General features: G+C 45.1%; 1 protein-coding gene across 1 annotated transcript; it reads right to left on the bottom strand.

Annotated features, from left to right (window-relative positions):
• Nucleotides 1-590: 590 nt before the first annotated feature.
• Nucleotides 591-22,857, bottom strand: larp4ab (La ribonucleoprotein 4Ab). Its single transcript, XM_083661809.1, has 15 exons — nt 22,737-22,857; nt 19,955-20,111; nt 19,162-19,366; nt 18,433-18,569; nt 17,718-17,821; nt 16,158-16,268; nt 14,733-14,786; nt 10,396-10,635; nt 9,573-9,676; nt 9,017-9,316; nt 8,671-8,722; nt 8,404-8,571; nt 8,178-8,311; nt 6,429-7,269; nt 591-4,546 (listed from the first exon to the last, which is right to left on the bottom strand). The coding sequence occupies exons 1-15, from the start codon at nt 22,737-22,739 to the stop codon at nt 4,190-4,192; spliced, it is 2,967 nt and encodes a 988-aa protein (XP_083517935.1). The 5' UTR covers nt 22,740-22,857; the 3' UTR covers nt 591-4,189.
• Between the last annotated feature and the right edge of the window lie 24 nt (nt 22,858-22,881).

The raw sequence follows: 22,881 nt of genomic DNA, 5'->3' as shown, positions 1-22,881 counted from the left end.
TGTTGACACTCAGCCACTTTCATTACTGAAATACCGCGAGATGTGAGTGTTATGTAACAGGATTGCTGTGGGAAAAACGTCAACATCTAGACTCCTAATCCCTATGTTAAACTCTAATTTTAGATTATCTTTCTGAATTTGCATCAACAGATCACCTTCACTACACACCACGTGTCTACAGACTCTACTAACAGGTTACAGGTTTGTGCTGGCAGTGTCACAAATCATGACATGGTGACACCACCTGCACAATCTTACATTCTAGGCTATTTGCTTGCAACAATTACATAATAGAGTAACAGTATGTGAATGATATTTTTACGGATGGTTTTACACACCAGATGTCATGTCAAATCCGTGACAAATCTCTAGTCTAGAGCTACACTGTTACAGGAGTCAGGACTGATCCAGGGGCTGTGTCCCTGCTGCCCCCCATATATAAAAATCTTGCAAACAAAATCAAATGCCTAGTTTAGATATTCCACAAACCCAAACTCAGATCTACACTTGCATCAGAGACTCTTATAGATAGATGTGTTAAAAATACAGACAGTTTAAAAATAAATCTTTATTTTCACATCAGGCTCAGTGATACAATTTTCACTAAACAATAAACCAGTGTGAAACTTGCTGACATTGCAATCCCAGGTTTGCTTTCCACAAGTCAATTCTGATATAGGTCTGAAATTGCAATTGGCAAGCTAACAAACTGTATTATACACAAATGACAATGACACATGTACGCACATACACACAGCTCCACTCAAACCAGCACAGGCGCACGGTTGCACCTAGATTGACCAACCCTCCAAGATCTCTAGTGTGGACTGGGGTCTGTGTTGTCATGCTGTAGGTCCAAGGCCAACAAACCAGCCTTGTTCAGTGTGACAAAGAATCGATGTGTGCACTATTCTTTCATTCTCTTTATAATAAAGTTAAACACTGTGGTAAGGCACTGGAATTTTGGTTTGGCCTAATATTTTTTAATGTAATTTTTGAGGGAGAATCAATAGTAGCAACCCCATTCTCTCTTACACATACACACACATACCCTTTCAAATTCATACAACACACATAGGGCCAGTAAAAAGACAATTCAACTACTGAGCACTAGACGTTAAGTACACTGCATCAAAGTCCCTGTGAGCACAAGACTCAAAACACTAATCTAAGGTGGAATAAAAAAAAAAGTTTCCCCACCCAGTAAATCTGTATCTCTAACACTTCTCTCATCTGATGATAATTTCCTCCTGCACCACTACAAAGACAATTTATTCAGAAGGAATACAACACATTAAAATTAAACCATATAGAACAAGTTCAGCAAACCTGTTGAACATCTTTCCATTTTGTGACTGAAATGGTTTTACAATTTCCACAATGATTAAAATCCTTGAAATCAAATATTAGTGCATTTCAATTCACACCGCTATTAGCTGCTCATTGTTTAGCCATGAGTGGCTGTAGAGATCAAAATACAGCCCAGTGAGTACACAAGTCTACCACCAACTAGCATTTCTCAGATCAATATACACCCCTTTTTACAAAAGTTACAGGGACACAAGACAAATAGAAAACACAATGAAGTCAAATTAAAGACAAATGTGTATATAAACACATCTTAGAAAACGGTGTACTACAGCAGGAAAAGAAGAGAAAATACAGCAACAACCCAGATCAAAAATAAACCTGTCGTGTTAATGAAAATGCTACTATATTAAGGACATTCAAAACCAGCCTCAAGTGGTTTTACCTCTAATAGGATGACGTGCGTTCATCTGAAGCCTCGGGCGTCCAATCAAAAAATGATGCAAGAAATCAATTTCACCAAATCAAGTGAATTTGCTGGCTATATAGCATCATCCATCGAACAGCTATTTCACTCCAGAGGTTTTAGTAGCCTACTGTATCCTTTTGGCCATCATAAAATGTAAGAGTGTCCCTTTAGTATGGAATAGGATATTGGTAATGACAATAATACATATACAAAGGTCAGTCCATCTTGAAGGTAAATCAAATGTAGGGCTTAAAAAATAAAATATGCCGACCTTTTCAACCACGATGTATCCTTTGAACCTAAATATCCCCATTGCACACATGACGACACTCTTCTACACATCATTTCCTTTTCCTTCTGAGCCTCCTTTTCTGCCCACTTTCAACATCACAAATCAAAACAGAAAATATTAAGATTTTAGAAGTGTACAATACCTTCACAGGGAAATAATCTGACCTTTTAATCTGGTAACCACTTTCCCCATCCAGAGAAACTTCTCTGCACGTCATACTTCAATCAAACTAAGTCAACTGACACGGTTTGACAGCATTTGTGTCAAGCCCAGTTTACTCAACAGGTACAGACACCTGCATTAGGAAGACTGGCTCATTTACCCTAGATACAGTATATGGTCAGGAAATGACAGCATCTGCAATCAGACCAAGTATCCAGAACAATACTGAACCTCCCATCCACTATTCAACACAGAACTAAATCAGACCTCAATTAGTGCGCAAGCTTGAAAAAGTGGATAATGGCAATAGTAGCTTATCCGATAGCTCATAGGGGACGACAACAAGTAAGTTAGCAAATGAAAACCAAAATGACAAAGTTACTTTTCCAAAGTAGTAGAAAGCTAAAAACAGGAAATAAATACATGATATAATTGAGTCTAAATGACAAATGAGACAACGATTTGAACAGAGTGGACGTCACACTTCAGCTCTGCACCTGTAGCCACCTGCCACCAAACCTACAGCCACACTCTCCTGTGCTCTGCCGGCCTGAGCCATTTACCACTGGACAAATGAGCCACTGCCTGGAGGACACCGAACTCGCAAAGTCAAGTCCAGATGACACTTCTATTGACAGCTATTTAGAACAAATTCAGCCATCAGCAGGAGGAAGGAGAAATACAAAGACGCGAGACAAGAGGTCAAAAGACCAAATGTAGCCAGAGCCCTGTCTGTCCGGACGGGACCAGAGCCCTGTCTGTCCGGACGGGACCAGAGCCCTGTCTGTCTGTCCGGACGGGACCACCAGAGCCCTGCCTGTCTGTCCGGGACCACCAGAGCCCTGTCTGTCCGGACGGGACCAGAGCCCTGTCTGTCTGTCCGGACGGGATTCGTTTTGTAGGAAAACGTTGGTAATGTCATTTAGTACACAGCATTGTGTATTAATGTATTACTCCCTTAAATTACTGATAGCACATATCTTTACTGTGAGACTCCAGAATACGTTCACCATGCAACGTATATTGGCAATGTCTGAGTCACATACCATCGATGAGGACGGTACCAGCATTGCCAGGCTGTGAGTTTGCTAAACGGGAGGTTAGTCATTAGTCCCTTGGGGACACATGATCTCTAATCATCACGAAGAACGTTGATTTGCAGGATTTAAAGGACTGAATCACCCGAGTAAAAAACTACATTAACACACTTTCTCTAGTAATGCTCCTGCCAGCCAGGCAGGTTGAGGGTAGAACCTAGTGCCTGGTAAACATGAAGGATTATTATGATTATGTCATGTGATCTCATTCAATGACTTACTATTCACCTCGCGTCACTTTCAGAACAATTTGCCGCCAGCCTCATTATGTAACATTGCTGCTCGCCTCGATGTCGAGATTTCATCCTTCGCTCGTTTAAAATCCAACATCCCCACGGTTTCCACTCTTCTGCCTTGGACTCGTCCTCTTCCAGTTCATGAATAACCATGTGTTCCGAGTTTCAATGCATCACAAATTGGATGGAAACTTTAGAGTGAGCACATTCAACAAAAAATGATAATAAACAATTCAGAAAATACAAATGTTCCTCGTCATCTTGCATATAGACACGCCTTGCTAAACGCTAGATTTTTTTTTTTTTTTTACCTGTACACAGATACAAGGCATTAGAGTACACATTTGTTCTCCGGAGGCCAAAACCCCTCCTCTCACACAAACTACATAGATATAGCTTCTTGGTGGAGGGTCCTCTCCACATAATTTGTAACCCCCCCGCCCCAAAAAAAGTCTGTATTTCTGGGACAGTATGTCCTAGTTCGTCCTAAAATTATGTACACTTGCAGTCTTTTAGAACATACCTCATGTCCAATAATATATATATTCATCTCTATATACATATATACTTACATATATATTTGTGTTTGTTTCTGTGTTAGTTCATGGTCTAACTGTTCCTTTGACTATTTTGGTGATCTGGGGGGAATGTTCTGTTCCTTCCCACTGCACCGGGCTGGCCGCTGAGGGGAAAAGCGTTGGCCAGCAGCAGCTGGGCCTCTCTGATGCTCCCGGAACTTCAGCCGTGCACCTCCGGGCCTGGCTGGGCGGTAGGAGCCCAGGGGTTCTCGAGGGGCCCGGCTGGCCCCGCGTTTCTCTGCTCTGTCGACGGCGTGGCCGGAGGACGACGCCGGGTCCTCCACCTTGTTGACCCGGAGCTCTCGCAGAGGTTGGCTGGCCGAGGAGGCAGGCGGGGTGGGGGCGGGCGTCGGTGCCGCTGGCGGCCGCTGGCACACCTCTGCATAGCTGAGCTTCCGTGGCTCCTGGTTTGAGAAGAGCGGGTGCAAAGTCAAGATTAGGGAGAAGTCAAACACATGATCACACAAAACCACAACGAAATCCCCCAAACTAGCCCGTCAACAACTCCTCATCCATTAGTAGGGCTGGGTATTGGCATGGACCTCACGATACGATACGTATCACGATACATGGGTCGCAATACGATTTCATCACGATACATTGTGATACAATAGATATTGCGATATATTGCATTACTCTACATAATTTACTGAAAATTAAAAAAGAGCTGAAAATAGAACTTGCTGTGTACCACCCAGGTAGTGTAATAATATGTACGTCACTTTATATTGAGTCAAAACTACTGAGTGTTGAGTGTCTTACTGAGCGCACTGAAATAAAAAATATTCTTATTGTGTCACTCAACACACAGCTGTGCAAAAAAATCGATATGGCGATATATCACGATATTTTTCTGAAATATCGACACAGTATTGCGAAAACAATATTGCAATATATTGCCGTATCGATTTTATTGCACAGCCCTAACCATTAGATAAGATTTCTTGTTGATCAGTTAGGCTCATTCTCTGTAAAGTCAATGGAGACTTGCTTGTGATAAAGGGCGATATATAAATAAACTTGGACATAACTTGATGAACTAGACTTCAGGGCAGCAGAGTGGTGTAGTGAATAGGGATCACAGCAGCTGCCCTGATCAAGTGTCCTTGAGCACGACACTGAATCCCTACCAGCTCCAGCAGGGCCATTCTGCAGCCCCACTCCACCCCGTGCTCTGACCTCTCTGCTGGGGGTTGGCAAGCAAAAAGCATTTCCCCATAAAGATCAGAACAGTATCAGGTTACTATACAAGTATTTTTCACACCCACTATACAAAGCCCTGAAAAGGACCTTGTGTGTGTGTGTGTGTGTGTGTGTGTGTGTGTGTGTGTGTGTGTGTGTGTGCGTGTGCGTGTGTGTGTGCGTGCGTGCGTGTGTGTGTGGGGGGGGGGGGGGGTAGCTGAACACACAAGCTGTTCTTTCTGTTTCAGGGCCTGAGCAAGCAGACATCGGTCGTTTCTATGACATACTGTATAGAAGCTGAGGTACAAAAAGGCACTAAAAGCACAAATTGGACCACCCCCCCCCCCAAAAAATCAAATTTGAACAATAAAAATACAGTATTATTTCACAACCATGGATATTTTTGTCAAATGGGAAAATTACTACATTGTCAGACTTGAGATATTTTATTTAGAGGTGATGTTGAGTTCACCTAGTAGCGGCATCTGTTGTCGGGTCATGTACTGTATGTTAATAGAGCTGTCGAAGATCTTTCCACAACAGTGCATCCAACATCATTTATTTGTACAGTTATGAGGCCACACAAGTGATCTACAATCAAAGTTTGAGGGGGATTTCCATCTCAATAATGGAGCCACCTAGACTAGAGGATTGGATTGGACATGTTTCTCCCCAGGTTCAGCAGCACTTTCCAATGATACCTTTGGTTTTGTCATGTGACCAGGGGTAGTTTTCATGTCTTTTGAAGGCCAACTTGCCAAGGCTGTGGCGACTTTACAGAACTAGAAGAAGCCTTGACTAAGGACAGAGTTTATGTTGTCATTTACATTATTTTGTCCATACCCTTTAGAATTGATACCCAACAAGGGTAGTAGGATTGGTTAAGTTCAGACTACTTCTACATCAGAAGATTACATCTTTAAAACAGACAGGCCTCCGTGCACTTTGCTATGATACACTTACATGCACTAAAGATTGAAAACATAAATTAAGTCTGAACTGGGGTCTTGGAAGGAATTATATTTTTAAGGTCCACAGGGAGCTATGAGCAGGCAACACCTTTGTGAACTAGGTAGTACTGCTGTTGAGGAAGGAAGGTCTTACCGATTCTGAGGTGGGAGTTGGGGCTGATGGGTCCGACAGGGGCGTCGGGGTCGGTGCTGCTGTGGAAACAGACTGGGTGCAGCTGGTTTGGGCCATCGGGGTAGGTGTTGCTGTGGAAACAGACTGGGTGCAGGTGGTTTTGGTGGTGGGGGCAGGCTCTGAAACAGACTGGGTGCAGGTGGTTTTGGTGGTGGGGGCAGGCTCTGAAACAGACTGGGTGCAGGTGGTTTTGGTGGTGGGGGCAGGCTCTGAAACAGACTGGGTGCAGCTGGTTTTGGTGGTGGGGGCAGGCTCTGTAACAGACTTGGTGCAGGTGGTTTTGGTGGTGGGGGCAGGCTCTGAAACAGACTGGGTGCAGGTGGTTTTGGTGGTGGGGGCAGTCTCTGAAACAGACTGGGTGCAGCTAGTTTTGGTGGTGAGGGTAGGCTCTGAAACGGACTGGGTGCAGCTGGTTTTGGTGGTGGGGGCAGGCTCTGAAACAGACTGGGTGCAGCTGGTTTTGGTGGTGGGGGCAGGCTCTGAAACAGACTGGGTGCAGGTGGTTTTGGTGGTGGGGGCAGGCTCTGAAGCAGACTGGGTGCAGGTGGTTTTGGTGGTGGGGGCAGGCTCTGAGACAGACTGGGTGCAGGTGGTTTTGGTGGTGGGGGCAGGCTCTGAAGCAGACTGGGTGCAGGTGGTTTTGGTGGTGGGGGCAGGCTCTGTAACAGACTGGGTGCAGCTGGTTTTGGTGGTGGGGGCAGGCTCTGAAGCTGTTGAAGACATGGCCTGCACGGTTGAGGAGACTAGCGCCTTTGGAACAGAAGGCTCAGCTTTATCCACTTTCTTTACCTGATGAGAAACCCTGGATCGACACAGGGGGAAAAGGACATGTTATTTATTGTTTCTTCTTCTTTTTTTTGTGCAAAATCCCCAAATCTTGTAGCTACTTGGCAAATTCCCTGTCCCAGTCGTTGCTCCACCCCCTCATCTGAGGAGAGTTGTAGACTAGCACATGCTTCCGCCGATACACTGTACACAGGGGCGGACTGGGATTCTAATTCAGGCCGGGCATTAGATAGCAAGCAGGCCAGGCCGATACGGGCCGCCGTGCGTGCCGGCGTCCGTAGGGCGGCGGCAAAAAATTTGGGCCATTTGAAGCCAGATTTGGGCCGTTTCAAGCCCAATTTGGGCCGAGTCCAATTTTACAATGAGATGCACCCACTTTAACCCTGAATAAAGTAATAAAACCACTAGTAAACCAGTAGGCAGCGTCTGGCCTGCTGTTCAGTGAGTGGCCTGACTGGGGGCACAAAAAAAAAAAAAAAAAAAAAAAAACTTTTTTTTTGCAGGCCAGGCCAGGCCAGGCCAGGCCACCGGGCATTTGCCCGACGTGCCCGATTATGCAGTCCGCGCCTGACTGTACATGTGCAGTCGCCAGCTGCTTCTTTTTCACCTGACAGTGAGGACTTTCACAGACAGGACGTAGTGCGTGGGAAGATCACACTATTCCCCCCCCCCCCCGAACAGGCGCCCCCCGACCGACAGACACTAGTGCAGCGACCAGGACTCATACCCCACCGGCTTCCCACCCGCAGATACGGCCAATTGTGTCTGTAGGAACATCTGACCAAGCCAGAAGTAGCCGTGGTGGTAGGTGAGCACTTTTACCTCTACACTACCCAGACGCCCCTGATATGTCATTTCCTATGTACAGTACCCCTTGATCTCCACAGACTTCAATTTATTAGATAGAAACAAAACATAGGCTACCTTGAGACCGGTGGCACCACTATCAGCGGTGTCATGAGAGAAGGTTTAGCTGTGGTCACGGGAACAGGCGAGCTCACAGCCTTTTCGGAGACATTTGTAGGATGGGTCTTGTTGTTCACTTCCTTGTTCACTGACTGAAATGGACAAGATTGAGGAGATGTCGTTCGGGAGCTTCAATGATGCTAACATTAGCATCCAAAGGAAGAGGGAACATAAGAGTGTTTACCTTGTCGGCCACCTTCAGGCCACGCACCACATCAGAGAGGCGCATCTCTGACACAGGTTCTCCCTGCGTACTGACCACACACCCAGGCAACGGAGGGAAGTTGGAGGTTGCCAGGTCAAACTTTGGTGGAGGTGGTGGTACCCTGATCTCAGCCAGAGGGATGGGTCTCTGCAAATTGTGTATTTCGGCAAAGTCAAACATGGCATTGGCAAAAAAAACAACAACTAAAGGAGCAAAGGAGATGGGGAAAAGGGGAAACGTGCTGACCATTGTACGGTCATCCTCTCTCCTCCTTCTCAAGCCTCTGTAGCTGCCTCTCCTACAAAAAAAGATAGGACAGACAATTTACATAGGTGAGTAACAAGGTGAAGCCTGTTTGCAAATTTGGCTTGCATCGCTCTGGGATAGATTTGAAAGCCAAAAACAGGAATTGAAATACAGTAGGTGCTACAGCTTTGGAGACGAGTTTGAGAGACGGACAGAAAGTAACGGAAAGAAAAACAAAGGCTGAATGACCTTATCCAACAATACATATTGTATGTCTCCGCTCTATCTGCATGGGTCTGTCACAATCAGCTGGGTGATGTTCATACAGAGGACAAAGGCCACTCACCTGCCCCGTCCAGCCATGCCCAGATCTCCATTTGGTATGGTGGCCTGAGGAAGGCTGTCTTTGAGGTTGAAGGTGGCCTGAGGAAGGCTGTCTTTGAGGTTGAAGGTGGCCTGAGGAAGGCTGTCTTTGAGGTTGAAGGAAGGGGTGTTGACCGGCTCTGAGGTGGCACCAATTGGAGTCGCTGATGCCTGCGGGGGCTGAGGGCTGGAGGGACCAGACAGGCCATCCTTCAGGTTCCCAGGGGCCGCGGTGGGAGAAGGAGGCACATCACCGGGCCTGGGGTGGTTCTTCACCTGGTTTCTGGGCACACGCGCGCACACAAACAAAAGCTGAGCATTTTCAATACTACAAAATGTTAGCTTCAACATGAATACAGAGATTTTAATATTCTATAGTGACGGTATGATTAGCTGATGAAACTGAGAAAATGTCAACATTTAGATGGTAGATGTAAAGCTAACATGTTAACACAGTTTGGATGTGCGCGTGTCCCCGTCTACTTTTTGTAAAGCTAACATGTAACATGTAAACATGTGTAGCGATGGACTTGACCTACCGGCTCCTGGTGAAGGCTCGTCCTAGGCTCATGGGGCTTGAGTCTCCCTTGTAGGCCCCAGTGCCGTTGTACCCATTCACAAATCCACTGTTAGGGAATGGTGCCTGGATGTCAGAATGGCAGAGCAGAGTTCAATTACTACACAATGTTCTCCAGAAAATAAATAATAATAATAATAAATAAATAATAAAAAAGGAGCCATCAGACATTGACAATGGACATAGCTACGACTCGCTGCATTACAGTCAGTAATACTAAAGACAGGCCTATTTTAAAGCCTGTTTAAAGTTGCCCCCTAATAGAGATAAGAGCCGCAGGAATGAGTCCGGAAGAATACTTCCGGGTTCTTCAGTGCAAAAGTCAATGGGATGTGTAACATAGGGGGTTTTGCTGAAATGCATAAAATAAGGTCCGTGGTTAACAAAAGTTTATGGGAATGCGAATTTGGGCTCAGCATGATCATCTTCACCAACGTGAATAACTTTGATGACTTTTGGAACGTAAATGCGGTTTTTTTTTTTAAACACGATTTTTAGAAAACGCTTCAAAAAAGCATAAAAGTTTCTTCACTTCTTTTGTGAAGAGTATCCTGCTGAACCCAAATTCACGTTCCCATAAACTTTTGTTAACCACAGACCTTATTTGATGCATTTAAGTGAAATCCCCATTCTAAAACCCCATAGACTTTTCCACTGAAGAACCAAATGGCGGCGATTTCTGGATGAAGCCTACAAAAAGACATCATCCCTGGGGTGGGATTATTCTGAATAACCCCTGCAACAGGACACGCCCCCCAGTTGAAAGGGCACTTCCGGGTTCTCACCAGCGGCGTCTCAAAGTAAGGCATGAGTGAGGGGTTCCAGGAGGGTTGCACCAGCGGGTACACGGCCGGGTACTGCTGCTGCTGCTGCTGCTGCTGCTGCTGCTGCGGACTGTACATCTGCTGCATGTAGAGCGGGGAGCCATACTGGGGCTGTGGCTGGGCATGCTGGTTGTACACGCTGGAGTCCACACTACGGTAGCCGTTCTTGGCGAAGAACGTGTTAATGGCCTTAATGCGAGCCTGCAGGGAGAATGAGGGACAGGAGAGGACTTGAGTGAGTCTGGTAAAGAACGATGGCGTTATGCCATATCGGTACCTAGTAGGACGAGTTAGGCTGAATCGGGGCCGTCCGTACTCGTTTAGTCCCCTCAGATCTCATAATCTCACGGTCATTAGGCCATAGAACACTGCACTGACTGGGGGAAGGGGGGGAGATGAAGGTGAACAGAGGAGGTAAGAGGAGAAGGAAGACTAGAGGTAGAGAGAGAAATGAAACTCCTCCCCAGCCAGCCACAGTCCACATGGGTCCTTCCAAGCGCGATACTGGTCATCACTGGGGAGTAGGCAGGACTGCTAACATAGATCAGCTCACAGCAGGGGGTCAAGAGTGCGGCATTTTGCTCCCGTTTTGGGACGTGGTGTGACCACAAATTATATCTAGGTACATTAAGCACAACAAATACAGTATTACCATTAGGGCTGGGTATTGGCAAGGACCCCGCGATACGATGCGTATCACAATACATGGGTCACGAACGACACGATTGTATCAGGATACATTGTGATATATTGCAATACTAATTTAAAAATAGCGCTGAAAATACAACTTGCTGTGTATCACCCAGGTAGTGTAATAATATGTATATCAGAAATTGAGCAAACTACTCCCACTAACTGCTGCTGCCCTAGCTGCTCCTATGCAGTCTCATGTAGGAACTAGCTAGCAGCTAGCGGGTGTAGTTCAGGTCAAAAGAAAATAGTTCCTACATGAAACTGCTCATAACAAGGTCTGTGGATTATCTTGAGTAACCGGATCATGATTTCTGGAGAGAAACATTGCTGTTGAGTTTATCAAATGTATTTCTTTGGCACTTTGAGCACCACAAGCCGAGTGCCATCCACTTCCATTGTATTGGAGAGAAGGCAGAAACTCTGCGGCCGATATCTCCAAACCTCAGGCAAGTAACACAAAACGATAGATGGATAAATAGCACTGCAGGTGAGAGGAAAAATTAATGTGTATTTTGGATTTTAGGTTGAGCTGTCCCTTTAACTCATTGAATGCCAATGACGACAGCTGTCGTCAATTCAAATACTGACGTAGAGTGCCAAAGACGACGACTGTCGTCAATTGCGTTTTTTGACGGGGGGGGGTCCATCGAAGCCAGATCTATGTCCTGTAACATTTTGGGACATGTTGAATGTCTATAACCTATTTTACCGAGCCATTAGGTGGCGACAGTGCTCTCCAGATGACAGAAGTGTCAGGAATACAGCCTGAGCAAAGCCGTGATCAAACACAAACCGCGCTCATGCTGCGCGGATTGATTGTTGTTGGCAAGCAGCCCAGAGCCATCTACATGATGGCTCTGGGCTGCTTGCCAACAACAATCAATCCGTGCACACAACTGCAGCTCCTCTGCCTGTCTGTCTGTCTGTTTCTCAACACACCAGAAAGGCAGCACCCAACGCCTTACCTGCAGTCGCGTTGGGCATTTCCTCAATGCTGCTGTGAGCTGCCAGGAGCCGCGCGGCGCAAAAACAGAGGCTCCGAATAGACTTTGTGCGTGTGGGGAGGAGTTTACAGCTGACTCGGGGAGAGGCGGGGAGAGGGGGGGACAGGGGGGTGGGGCACGCATGCACCACAGAACTAAACCAGGTCACATCATCAAAAAAATATTAGCTAGAGTGAGTGAATGTGCTTGAAATAATGCATTTCACAAAAGGCTGAATATCTCAGCTTCCTGATAGAAAAGCATATTTTTGCTGTTTTTGACCTATCTTCTCCGGCTGATAACTAAAGAACGGAAAATGGTATCAATAAACTTTTTTTTGCTGATGATACAATAGAGTCTCCTTGTTCTTTTTGCGTGTTCGGTGTTTACATAGTAATATCACACAATATTCTGTGGGCCTCGAGAAATCACTGAAAACGCTCTGAAACTCTGGCACTGGGAGCGTCCGTTCTCCAAAAGTGGCTGGCACTCAATGAGTTAATACAAAAAAAGTAATTCCAATTTATTGGAACAGTATGCAAAATTACAGTTGTACAGTGTTACTGAACACACTGAAATAAAAAAAATGAAGTTTATAAAGTGAGCTCAGTATTAATTTAAGACATAGTAGCCTCACTGTCACTACTACAGCTGATTCACAGTAAAAGCCTTCCAGTGCTGCCTCATTGCTTCGTGCATTTAGTTATATTCCCAGTATTTCTTTCTTCTTCTTTGGTCCCATTTTGTTTTGTTGTGCAACAGAAAAACAAATTAATCAGTATTAGTTTGATTTTATATACAGCGATAAAGCAACCCGCAAAGAAAAATAATTGCATTCTGCATTGTAATTGCAATTACCGTATATGGTAAAAGCTATACTGCTCATATAAGCCATATTTATTTCTTTCTTTCTTTCCAGTAGAGTCAAGCCTGTCAAAGGCAACTAAGGCTGACAAGGTCAAATCAAAGCCCATATGAAAAAGGATGCATTAGCTAGCTCAATGGCTAAGGTCAAGGTTACATTTATTTTTTATAGCATGAGCAGTCAAGCTGTCTGGAGATATGGCTGGCAAATATTGCAACTATATCCCCACAGGAATGAGTCCTTCTTAATCAACCCCTCTCTACATACAAACAGTCCCAAGGTCACTCCTCCATGGCTCCAGATTAGCCAAACACTCCCAGGCTAGTTTACAAGGTAGTGCAGTGACAGCGGACGGTGCAGAAGTCCTGAGCAACACAAGGTGACACACCAAGGCTCCATACCACAGTCTAAATTAGGAACATTGAGCGCTCAGGTGGCTGGGAATTCCTAAGTAATAATTAGTAACTAATCAAAGAGAAAAAGGGTGGGGGGGGGGGGCATTATAGTCCTATTTTATCTGTGCCTAAATTGGGTAAGAAAAACACCAACATTAAAGTCCCTGGAAACCAGAAATATTTCTTTATTATTTAGCATTTTGAGTTCATCACATCACAGGACCCTATGTTAATAAGCCACCAGCCGAATTTGAACGATGATGAACGTCGCAAAGTATATAAATTTAGGTTTGACAGCCATGGCAAAACTCATGAGATTTCATTATTTTTTAGAGTGTACTTTCTCCCGCGGACTGTGTGGGCGTGTCCAGTCTACAGCAGGGAAATTTCTGTCTCTTGGAGAGCGCGAGAGAGAGGGGGGGAGGGAAACGGAGAAAGAAAGAAAGAGAGATGAGTGCACACACCGTGTGTGTGTGTGTTCGCGCGTTGCTCCGCGGCTCTGTCTCTCTCTCTCTCTAGAGAGAGAGAGGTGTCGGGTTTCAGGCCATTCTCTGAGTGTGTGTGTTCGCGCGTTTCTCTCTCTCTCTCTCTCTCTCTCTCTCTCTCTCTCTCTCTCTCTCTCTCTCTCTCTCTCTCTCTCTCTCTCTCTCTCTCTCTCTCTCTCTCTCTCTCTCTCTCTCTCTCTCTCTCTCTCTCTCTCTCTCTCTCGGGGGGGCACTGGGGGCAAAGAACGGACTTGCCATAGGTGGGTGCGGATTGCGCGCGTGTACAAAGGTTATATAGAGCTTATGACGTCATAAGCTCCTGCGTTTTAGCACCTCGCGCACTGCTGTCTTCAATGAGGAAGTACTTTTTAGAATCTTGTAGAAAAGTGGCGATTTTAAGGCTTTGGGTTGAAAGTAATGTATAATAATTTCGGAGGCACAAAATTACTAACATAAGACCCTAAATAACATAGTTAGAACGTTTTTGTGGATTTTGGTTTCCAGGGACTTTAAGCACAAGGAAAATGTTGATCTAGCATTCAATTAACCTGTGTGCATAATATCCTAAAACTACCATTCACAGTTTCAAACGGTCTCTGGCTTCAAAGTGACTTACATTCAGCCGCCTTTTCCTCAAACTTTCAAACTTATCTTGAGAAAATGGGCCATAATAGAAGCAGTAATTAAAATGTATTAACCATTTGGATCTGAATTGAAACAACCAATGATCCAAGCTGAGATGGTACTTCATACAGTAGCCATACTGAATAATGTCAATCACTTCTGTGTGTGTGTGTGTGTGTGTGTGTGTGTGTGTGTGTGTGTGTGTGTGTGTGTGTGTGTGTGTGTGTGTGTGTTTGTGCGTGCATGTACTCACCATGATTGGTTTTCCCTGGAACATCTTCACTTCTTCTCTTAGGTATCTGTAAGCCTGAGAGAAGAGGATAACCAAATACTATTGAGAAACATTAACAACTTTATGAGGAGCACGCTTCCCCCACTGTCACTGACAGAGTACCACTGTGTTGTTCATACCTGCAAAATCGGGATAACAAGTGCAATACATATTATGCACCCTAACCGTAAGCTAGAGGCTGGCTCTTAATCGTGTAACATGATTAAAATGCAGTAACAAGTTGCTAAAATGTCGTCATAATAACCAACAATAACTTTTTTTTTTAAACCATGTTCCTGGCTCTAACCTAACCATAAAAAGTGAACAGAACATTGCAATCAAGGGTTTGAAATGCAAGTCTTAACCCCCACCAAGGTCATTAGACCGCGGCGCTCACTAAACGTCCATGAGTGACTGACTGGGTGAGTGACTGACTGTCCTGACTTTTCCATCTCATGACCCCGGCAGGACCGCTGGTTCAGCGCCGCGGTAAAAAGAAATGGGGGGAAGGGAGGGTGTGGGACGACAGTGCAAATGACAGCCATAGAATAAGCAGTCTTTATGTCAGTGTGCCATGCTGGCAGAAAATGTGTGAAATGTCATGAGAGCAATCAAGCAAAACGCTGCTAGCACAAGTAATTACTGTACATGTCAGGACGACTTAATGAGAAAACAACCAAAGTAACAAATACTATTCTTCACCTGAAATAGTTATTTCCACAAGACTAAGCCATGCAGTTATGAATGAGGAACAATGGAGGTTTTTAACTTGACAATATAAACATTCTAAATTGCCCCTAGCTTACTTCCTGTTGCAGTGTTTGCCAATACAATAGCCGACAGGAAATAAGCGAGGTTTCAAATTAAGCAATAAGCCGCAAGGGGCCATGGTTTACATGGTTTACAACAGTGTTACTCAACTTGCGGCCCGTGGGCCGCAAGTTGAGTTTTTTTTTTACAGTGCACCTGAACGCAACATGCAAGATACCCGCTGAATAAGTGTCCAAATGTTCATGTCATTCTGGCCAATACTCCACTTCTGTTATAGCATTTCAGTCTGGAATATGGAATATCTTTCAATAATCTATGATTTAGCTGCTAAATTGTCAAATACCGCGGTCTGCTTGCTACCCAGGCACTTATGTACTTAACCTAACTATCTGGTGTACACATCCAGTGTGTCAGACTAAACTCCAGCTGACACCCCAAAAACCTACAATCCGCTACAGAAAAATGTATATTGTTTGTTTATTAACTGGCCCCTGGCCTTTCTATCATTTCACGAAAGTGGCCCCCGGGCAAAGCAAGCAGAGTATCCCTGGTTTACAATGACAACAGCGACACCTCTTAGCCGTTGTAGTCACTGTAAACCATGGCCTCACACAATTCTGTGAAAAGCATCAATACCTGTTGTGCATCCATATCAGACTGGAATGTGATGTACCAGTTGCTGTTGTGCGCAAATTCAACACTTCTCACTTTTGGACAGTTTTCACTCTGAAAAAGAGCCTCCACTTCCTGTGAAAAAGACACAAAACACAGATTACACCTTTCTGCCACCAACAAGTGCAGAATATAGGCAACTCTTTTCACTGTAGACTGGGACTATACCATCTATGAGCCACACACCACGCTAGTGCTGTAGACTGGGACTATACCATCTATGAGCCACACACCACGCTAGTGCTGTAGACTGGGACTATACCATCTATGAGCCACACACCACGCTAGTGGCCCTATTTGCATGTATTCGCGTAACTGGTCGCTTGGTGCTGCAGCTTGATTGGCTGTCTTGCTGTCTTTCCGTTTTGAATTGGTCGATTTTCAAATTGCAAATCGAACCCAGGACGTTCTAGCAGTGAGGCGACAGCGCTACCACTGCGCCACCATGCCCCCTAGTGCGGGGGGTGGGGGCCCGCGAAGCCATATATTGACAAATAGCGTTGGCGGAGGTATGCGCTCTGCTGAGTACAATTTAGTTCACCAGATTTTTCACATGAAAAGTGCAGTAGGACCTGTAAGTGTACTGCTGTCCATTACTGACCTCTTGTAAAGGACACCTTTGACTGACCAGAAGGTAAACATGCAGATTAAGTAGTGTAAAGGGAGAGTCTTCCTGCTTTCTAAGTGTGAGACAGCTGAAAGCTGTGTACGATTGCGCCCGGCTTGCAGTGTAGGCAGGGCTGTGTTTACCTGGACCGGTGTAGTCAGTGCAAGGCTGTGTTTACCTGCACCGGTGTAGTCAGTGCAGGGCTGTGTGTGTTTACCTGCACCGGTGTAGTCAGTGCAGGGCTGTGTTTACCTGCACCGGTGTAGTCAGTGCAGGGCTGTGTTTACCTGCACCGGTGTAGTCAGTGCAGGGCTGTGTGTGTTTACCTGCACCGGTGTAGTCAGTGCAGGGCTGTGTGTGTTTACCTGCACCGGTGTAGTCAGTGCAGGGCTGTGTGTGTTTACCTGCACCGGTGTAGTCAGTGCAGGGCTGTGTGTGTTTACCTGCACCGGTGTAGTCAGTGCAGGGTTGTGTGTGTTTACCTGGACTGGTGTAGTCAGTGCAGGGCTGTGTGTGTTTACCTGGACTGGTGTAGTCTCAGTGCAGGGCTGTGTTTACCTGCACCGCTGTAGTCAGTGCAGGGCTGTGTGTGTTTACCTGGACTGGTGTAGTCAGTGCAGGGCTGTGTGTGTTTACCTGGACTGGTGTAGTCAGTGCAGGGCTGTGTGTGTTTACCTGGACTGGTGTAGTCAGTGCAGGGCTGTGTGTGTTTACCTGGACTGGTGTAGTCAGTGCAGGGCTGTGTGTGTTTACCTGGACTGGTGTAGTCTCAGTGCAGGGCTGTGTGTGTTTACCTGGACTGGTGTAGTCTCAGTGCAGGACTGTGTGTGTTTACCTGGACTGGTGTAGTCTCAGTGCAGGACTGTGTGTGTTTACCTGGACTGATGTAGTCTCAGTGCAGGGCTGTGTGTGTTTACCTGGACTGGTGTAGTCTCCGGCACCTCTCTCAGGATGATGATGCAGCGTTTGTGATTGGGCCGAACCTTCTCCCCCGTCTCATCCACTTGCACCATGGGAGAGGCTGCAACAACAAAAGCACCTTAACATCAATCCTGAGCATTTTGTGAATTATTTCCCACATTGGGATAAACCCAGGGCCCCTCATCCACCTGTACTTGCACAGTATACTCTAGCAAGTTTATCTTTCATTTTGTTTTATTGAGAGTTTACTTGTGGTCACTACTAGCACAGTGTTGATAAGTGTACAAAAAAACGGACAAGTTTCCTCCTCTGGTCTTAAATTTCGACACAACCAAACCCTGCTAAAAAATACTTTCACAAAAACATTTAAACGACACAACAGTTATTGACAATTAATACGTGAAGAAAGGCTTGGCTTCCGTCTATCTTAATCAAAAGCTTAGCAAACACTTTCAGAAAGAAAAGGACAAATAACAGTCGCTCCAGGCGCACACACGCTCAAACACTACTTCAGTTCACACAGCCCCACTCCACTTACAAAGGGTATTGAATTGGATTGAAAAAAATTATATTACAAATTAGTCAAATGTTTTACTATTTTTTCCCCCAGGGTCTGCACATTTCTTTGTAATTTAATCTTCCACAATGATTCCGTTATGTCAGCCAATCTTCATGCAATTGAATTGACACAAATGAAACCCCGGGATTTACCTCGCAGGATGTCCAGAATGAGGTCCATGTCAGTGGTGAGGGTTTTGATGTCCTCCATGCAAGCAATGGTCCAGATGGGAACAAACTGATCACTGTCCATCTGGGATATCAGGTACAGGTCCTTCGATAGGTTCTCTCTGCAAACAGCCAGAAGGACATTTGGAAAGGACGGGGTGTCAACGTGTGACTCATGTGTACAATGTCTTTGCTCTGTAACTCTTGCACTAGGGATGCCACTTTAAAGACGGCATTTTGAATATTGACATTGAAATATTCACTTCCAACAAAAGAGCTCAATAATGATATCTATATATAGATATAGAGATAGAGAGAGAAATGTGGCATCCCTCCATCCGTGATACACCCTCTGCTTTCAGATCATTACTATTAAATTCAGAGTAAAATTTTCTCTCAATGTTTCCCAGTTCTTCAACAAATCAGATGCATAGACAATTTGTATTTCACAGATGCACACAGCACCATTGTGATGAGTGCATTGCTGCGCACACGGCTCTGAGAAAACAGCTTGTTCTACACAGTCAAGTAGAAAATGCCATCTAGTATAGACGGTAAAACAGTGATTCATTCATGAATCTGCGATCTCTTTGCAAACTAGATTAGCGTTGATATGAAATTTGGGCTTGTGGGATGACGGGCATGGGGGGGAAAAAAATGAAGGCCATGAAGACCATCATCTCTATGCACCCTATCCACTGCGTCAGCGCTCACCTGGAGAAGCAGAACTCCAGTTGTTTCTTCAAAGACTCCCTCAGGTTCTGCTCAGACGGCAGCTGCTCTGTGGAGCCCTCGCCGTCTCCGGCTGACCCGCTCCGCTTCAGCGTGCCGTCTGCAGGCACAGGGGCGCAGCCATCGGCGCTGTCTGGACATTCTGTGCTGCAGCCCTCACCGCCAGAAGAGGGCGCCTCTGAGTAACCTGTGATTGAAGAGGCAAGCAGGAATTAAATGGCTGTGAAATGACTGCCAGTGTTGGCATGGTTATATGATATCCCTTTGCATAAGAGTTGCCCAAGAGTTATGATTTCATCTAGCTCTAGAAAAATGCTGCTCACATCTGTTGTAACTACAGAGTAACGACACTTTACTCATTGGCTAAGAAACATTGACCAAGATTTCAGATATAATGCATGAGTGCACTGCCCTAGTCGACGGTCTGTTCAGACTCACTCAACAGTCTGGATTTTCGAAGATTAGCCAAGTTGAGATGTGAGGTTTAAAGGGGCGGAGAGCATTGGAGCAGTGTCAACAACGGATGGGAAAAGTGATGTATTTTACGCTGTTATTGTTTGGAATTCTAAATTAGCGTCGATGCCAAGTATATCCAAGAGATAACATTGTAACGATTTTACAAGATTTGTTCATTTTATGAAAAGGACTGCAGATTTGGTAGAGATTCATGCACCATTTACACAGATAGGAGCTAGAGACAGTCATCTACCTTCATTAGAAATGTCAAAGGCTAAATGAGCTTTTCTTTGGCGGACCGAGCAGACTGGGCACCCACCTTCAGTCATCTCACCACCTTCAGTCACCTCAGCAGAAGAGGGGGAGGTGTGAAGCCAAGGGGAACCCTCTGTCCCCTCAGGGACGTCATTCTGGTGGGCAGGGATCTCCTGCCACACTTTAGCGTTGGGGTTCAGGCCTGCTCCCTTTGTGGTGACCTGCAGGATTAACATCAAACACAAAGCATATCAATAGCCTGGGTAAGCCCAGCCTCCACGTGACCTCCGTGTACTATCAGTCACAAAGAAACTTCCGTTACAGGCGTAGTCTGTGACGTCACGTTGAAGGCTAGCATATCAATGCAACAATTACCGATATACTTGGGCCGACCCCCATCGACCTCTGAGCCTTCTACATCGGATCATCGTTGATTATCTGTTCAAATTAAAATTTTGCAGATTTAATCATAAAAAAGGCCAACTCCACTCAACCGCGATGGGCGGTGTTGAACGTGCATTGTACCCTGTTCCCAGTACAGAGAAGCGGTAGAGCGGGGAGGAGGTGGGGGAGGGGAGGATAATCAGAAGTCGGTTGAGTGTTATTGCCAAAATGTTAAGACAATGCAGAAACTTCACATTCTCTCCCGTTTTCAACCCAATGTGAGTAATGTTACAAGTCTTCAACGGTGAATTCAACCTGCCTGTTTCCATGAAGTCGCTCCATTACATAGGCTGCTGCTGCACTGCTAAGCGTTTAGATCACGTAAAACCTGATCCAAGAATGCTGAAAAGTAGCATTCAGACTTCAGAGACACTTTTGGAATAAAATATAGGCCATATTATGCTTAGATTAAGGCCTAAGTGGCCAGAAATTTTATTTTGTGTGGTCGCATAATAAATTAGTAATATGAATGTAGTAAGAAAATGCTAAACAAAATGCTTGAAATGAAGTGTCATTTGAATGACAAAATCTCCGTTCAGTGCAACAATATACTTTAAATAAAAATAGTTCACAAGTGTAAATAAGTAAGCACTGGGGCAGGGCTCTATTGAATGACTGACATAATGCTTTTCATGACCACAGCCTGCAGGTAACGGTGATGTTTAAAATAGTCAAGCCTTTCAATGGGATTAACTGATTAGTATCAGTCACTCAAAACAGTCTCTAGAGAGCTGTTCGAACCAAGAACAAGTTCTGTACAACTGAAATAACTTAGAGGAAATCAAGTCTCCTTATATGCTGTTTCACATAGAATTACTTTTCTTCATTCCCCTTTATACACACACAACAAATGCAGTATATATATTATATATATTTTAAGAAGAATCGCTGAAGATTCTGCCAATGCCAGTTATTGTCCAATAGCTAAGTCAAATGCCCAACATGCCCTTACTAATAATGCATGTGGCGTGAATGCAACTACATTTATAAGTCAATGAAATGTCACTCAGTCACATGCACTTGAGTTATTACCACAACACATACCTCAACAAATAATAGCATTACATCTCCCACACACGTCCAATCTGACTCGCAAACCAAATCCAGTGAAACTTGTAAATTAAACCAAGATCCTGTTCACAAAAGCCTGCTCCAGCTCCCCAAGTCTGCTGTAAGAAACCATCTGTGCTTTATGGTTCTTCATTGGTTACTTTGTCAATTTGACCCCGCCTCACGCAGTCACATGTACAGGCACACTATCCGAGTGGTGCGGGGTGGGTGAGCGAGCGGAATGAGCAGCTTGCTTTGACTGGACTGGAGCAGCAGCATGTATGCAAAATTGACTGGCCTATCGTCTAAGATCTTATCATTCGTCGATGTCGAACACGTGCATATTATGATCTAGTCACAAAACATTCCAGGCTGATGTCAAATAAACGTGGTTCTGCATTCGTTATCGTTACGTCAGTCGCTTTGCCCTTTTAATAGGGAAGCCAAAACCTGTCTGCTTGTGGGTCAGACAGGAAGAAAAGAGCACATGGCGGTCGGCATGTCTATACAACTTTAAATCTGCAACGAGATCAAATAAATCAAGAAATCGGCACTTTTGCGCAAGTCCGAAGGGAGCATTATTCTGGACTTCGACGTGTGTTCGACATCGGACCATACTATTTTAGTCGTGAAATTCCTGACTGGGGGAACTCGATCGTGTCTCGTGACAAGTCCGTCACGCTGAAAAACAAGCAAACACACAAGGCCATCTTCAGGCACAACGTAACCAAAAGTGACTAGTTGTATCATAACAAATCCCGACCATTTCATCTTTTCGACTAGTTAAACGTGTCGCATTTCTCGTCACCGAATAACGTTAAGGTTAAAACAAAAGCCCATCAGTTTTCTTCAGAACCATTCAGTGATCAAACAGCCTTCCAGGCTTAACGCACAGCATCGATCACCATACACCATATTTACAACACATCACATCTAACTTTATGATAATTTTATTTTGTTAACAGCTAACGCTAAATAACAGCATCCAATTCACGTGCGATGTTACATGTGAATCATTGACTATAAAATATTAGCCTACGCTCTACAGTAAATTAGTTGACTTGTTCTGACAAACAACTGAAATTTGGCAGGGCAGTATGCACGTTATCTGGTTTGTCAAGTCTAGTAGGCATAGTAACCATCAACATGCTCCACCACCTGCCATAGCAGGTCGCCCCTCGCCAGCAATGTAGCTAGACCAGTTGCCATATGCCGGCTAGCTAGTTGGGCTAGTAGGAGCAGCAGCACGAGGAGTGTACTGTCTGAAGGCAAACAGGTTGCCGCAAGTTAGCACACTAGCTAACTGTTAGCTAGCTCCTGCCTCTAGCGTACGCACCAGGCCCAGAACTCACCATGCCGCGTCGATCGTAGACTTCTTCCGATATCCTCTTCTGCTCACGGGCTGTGGCTTTCTTCTGTGGCCGCTCGAAGCTAAATGGAACGACTCCTCTGGCTCTATCTAACGTTACCGTATCCCAGTATGGTAACGCTATAGTG

The sequence above is a fragment of the Poromitra crassiceps genome (genome assembly GCF_964638095.1).
Source record: "Poromitra crassiceps genome assembly, chromosome: 27".
In the NCBI taxonomy this organism is placed as follows: domain Eukaryota; kingdom Metazoa; phylum Chordata; class Actinopteri; order Beryciformes; family Melamphaidae; genus Poromitra; species Poromitra crassiceps.
This window is presented reverse-complemented; position numbering and strand designations above follow the sequence as displayed.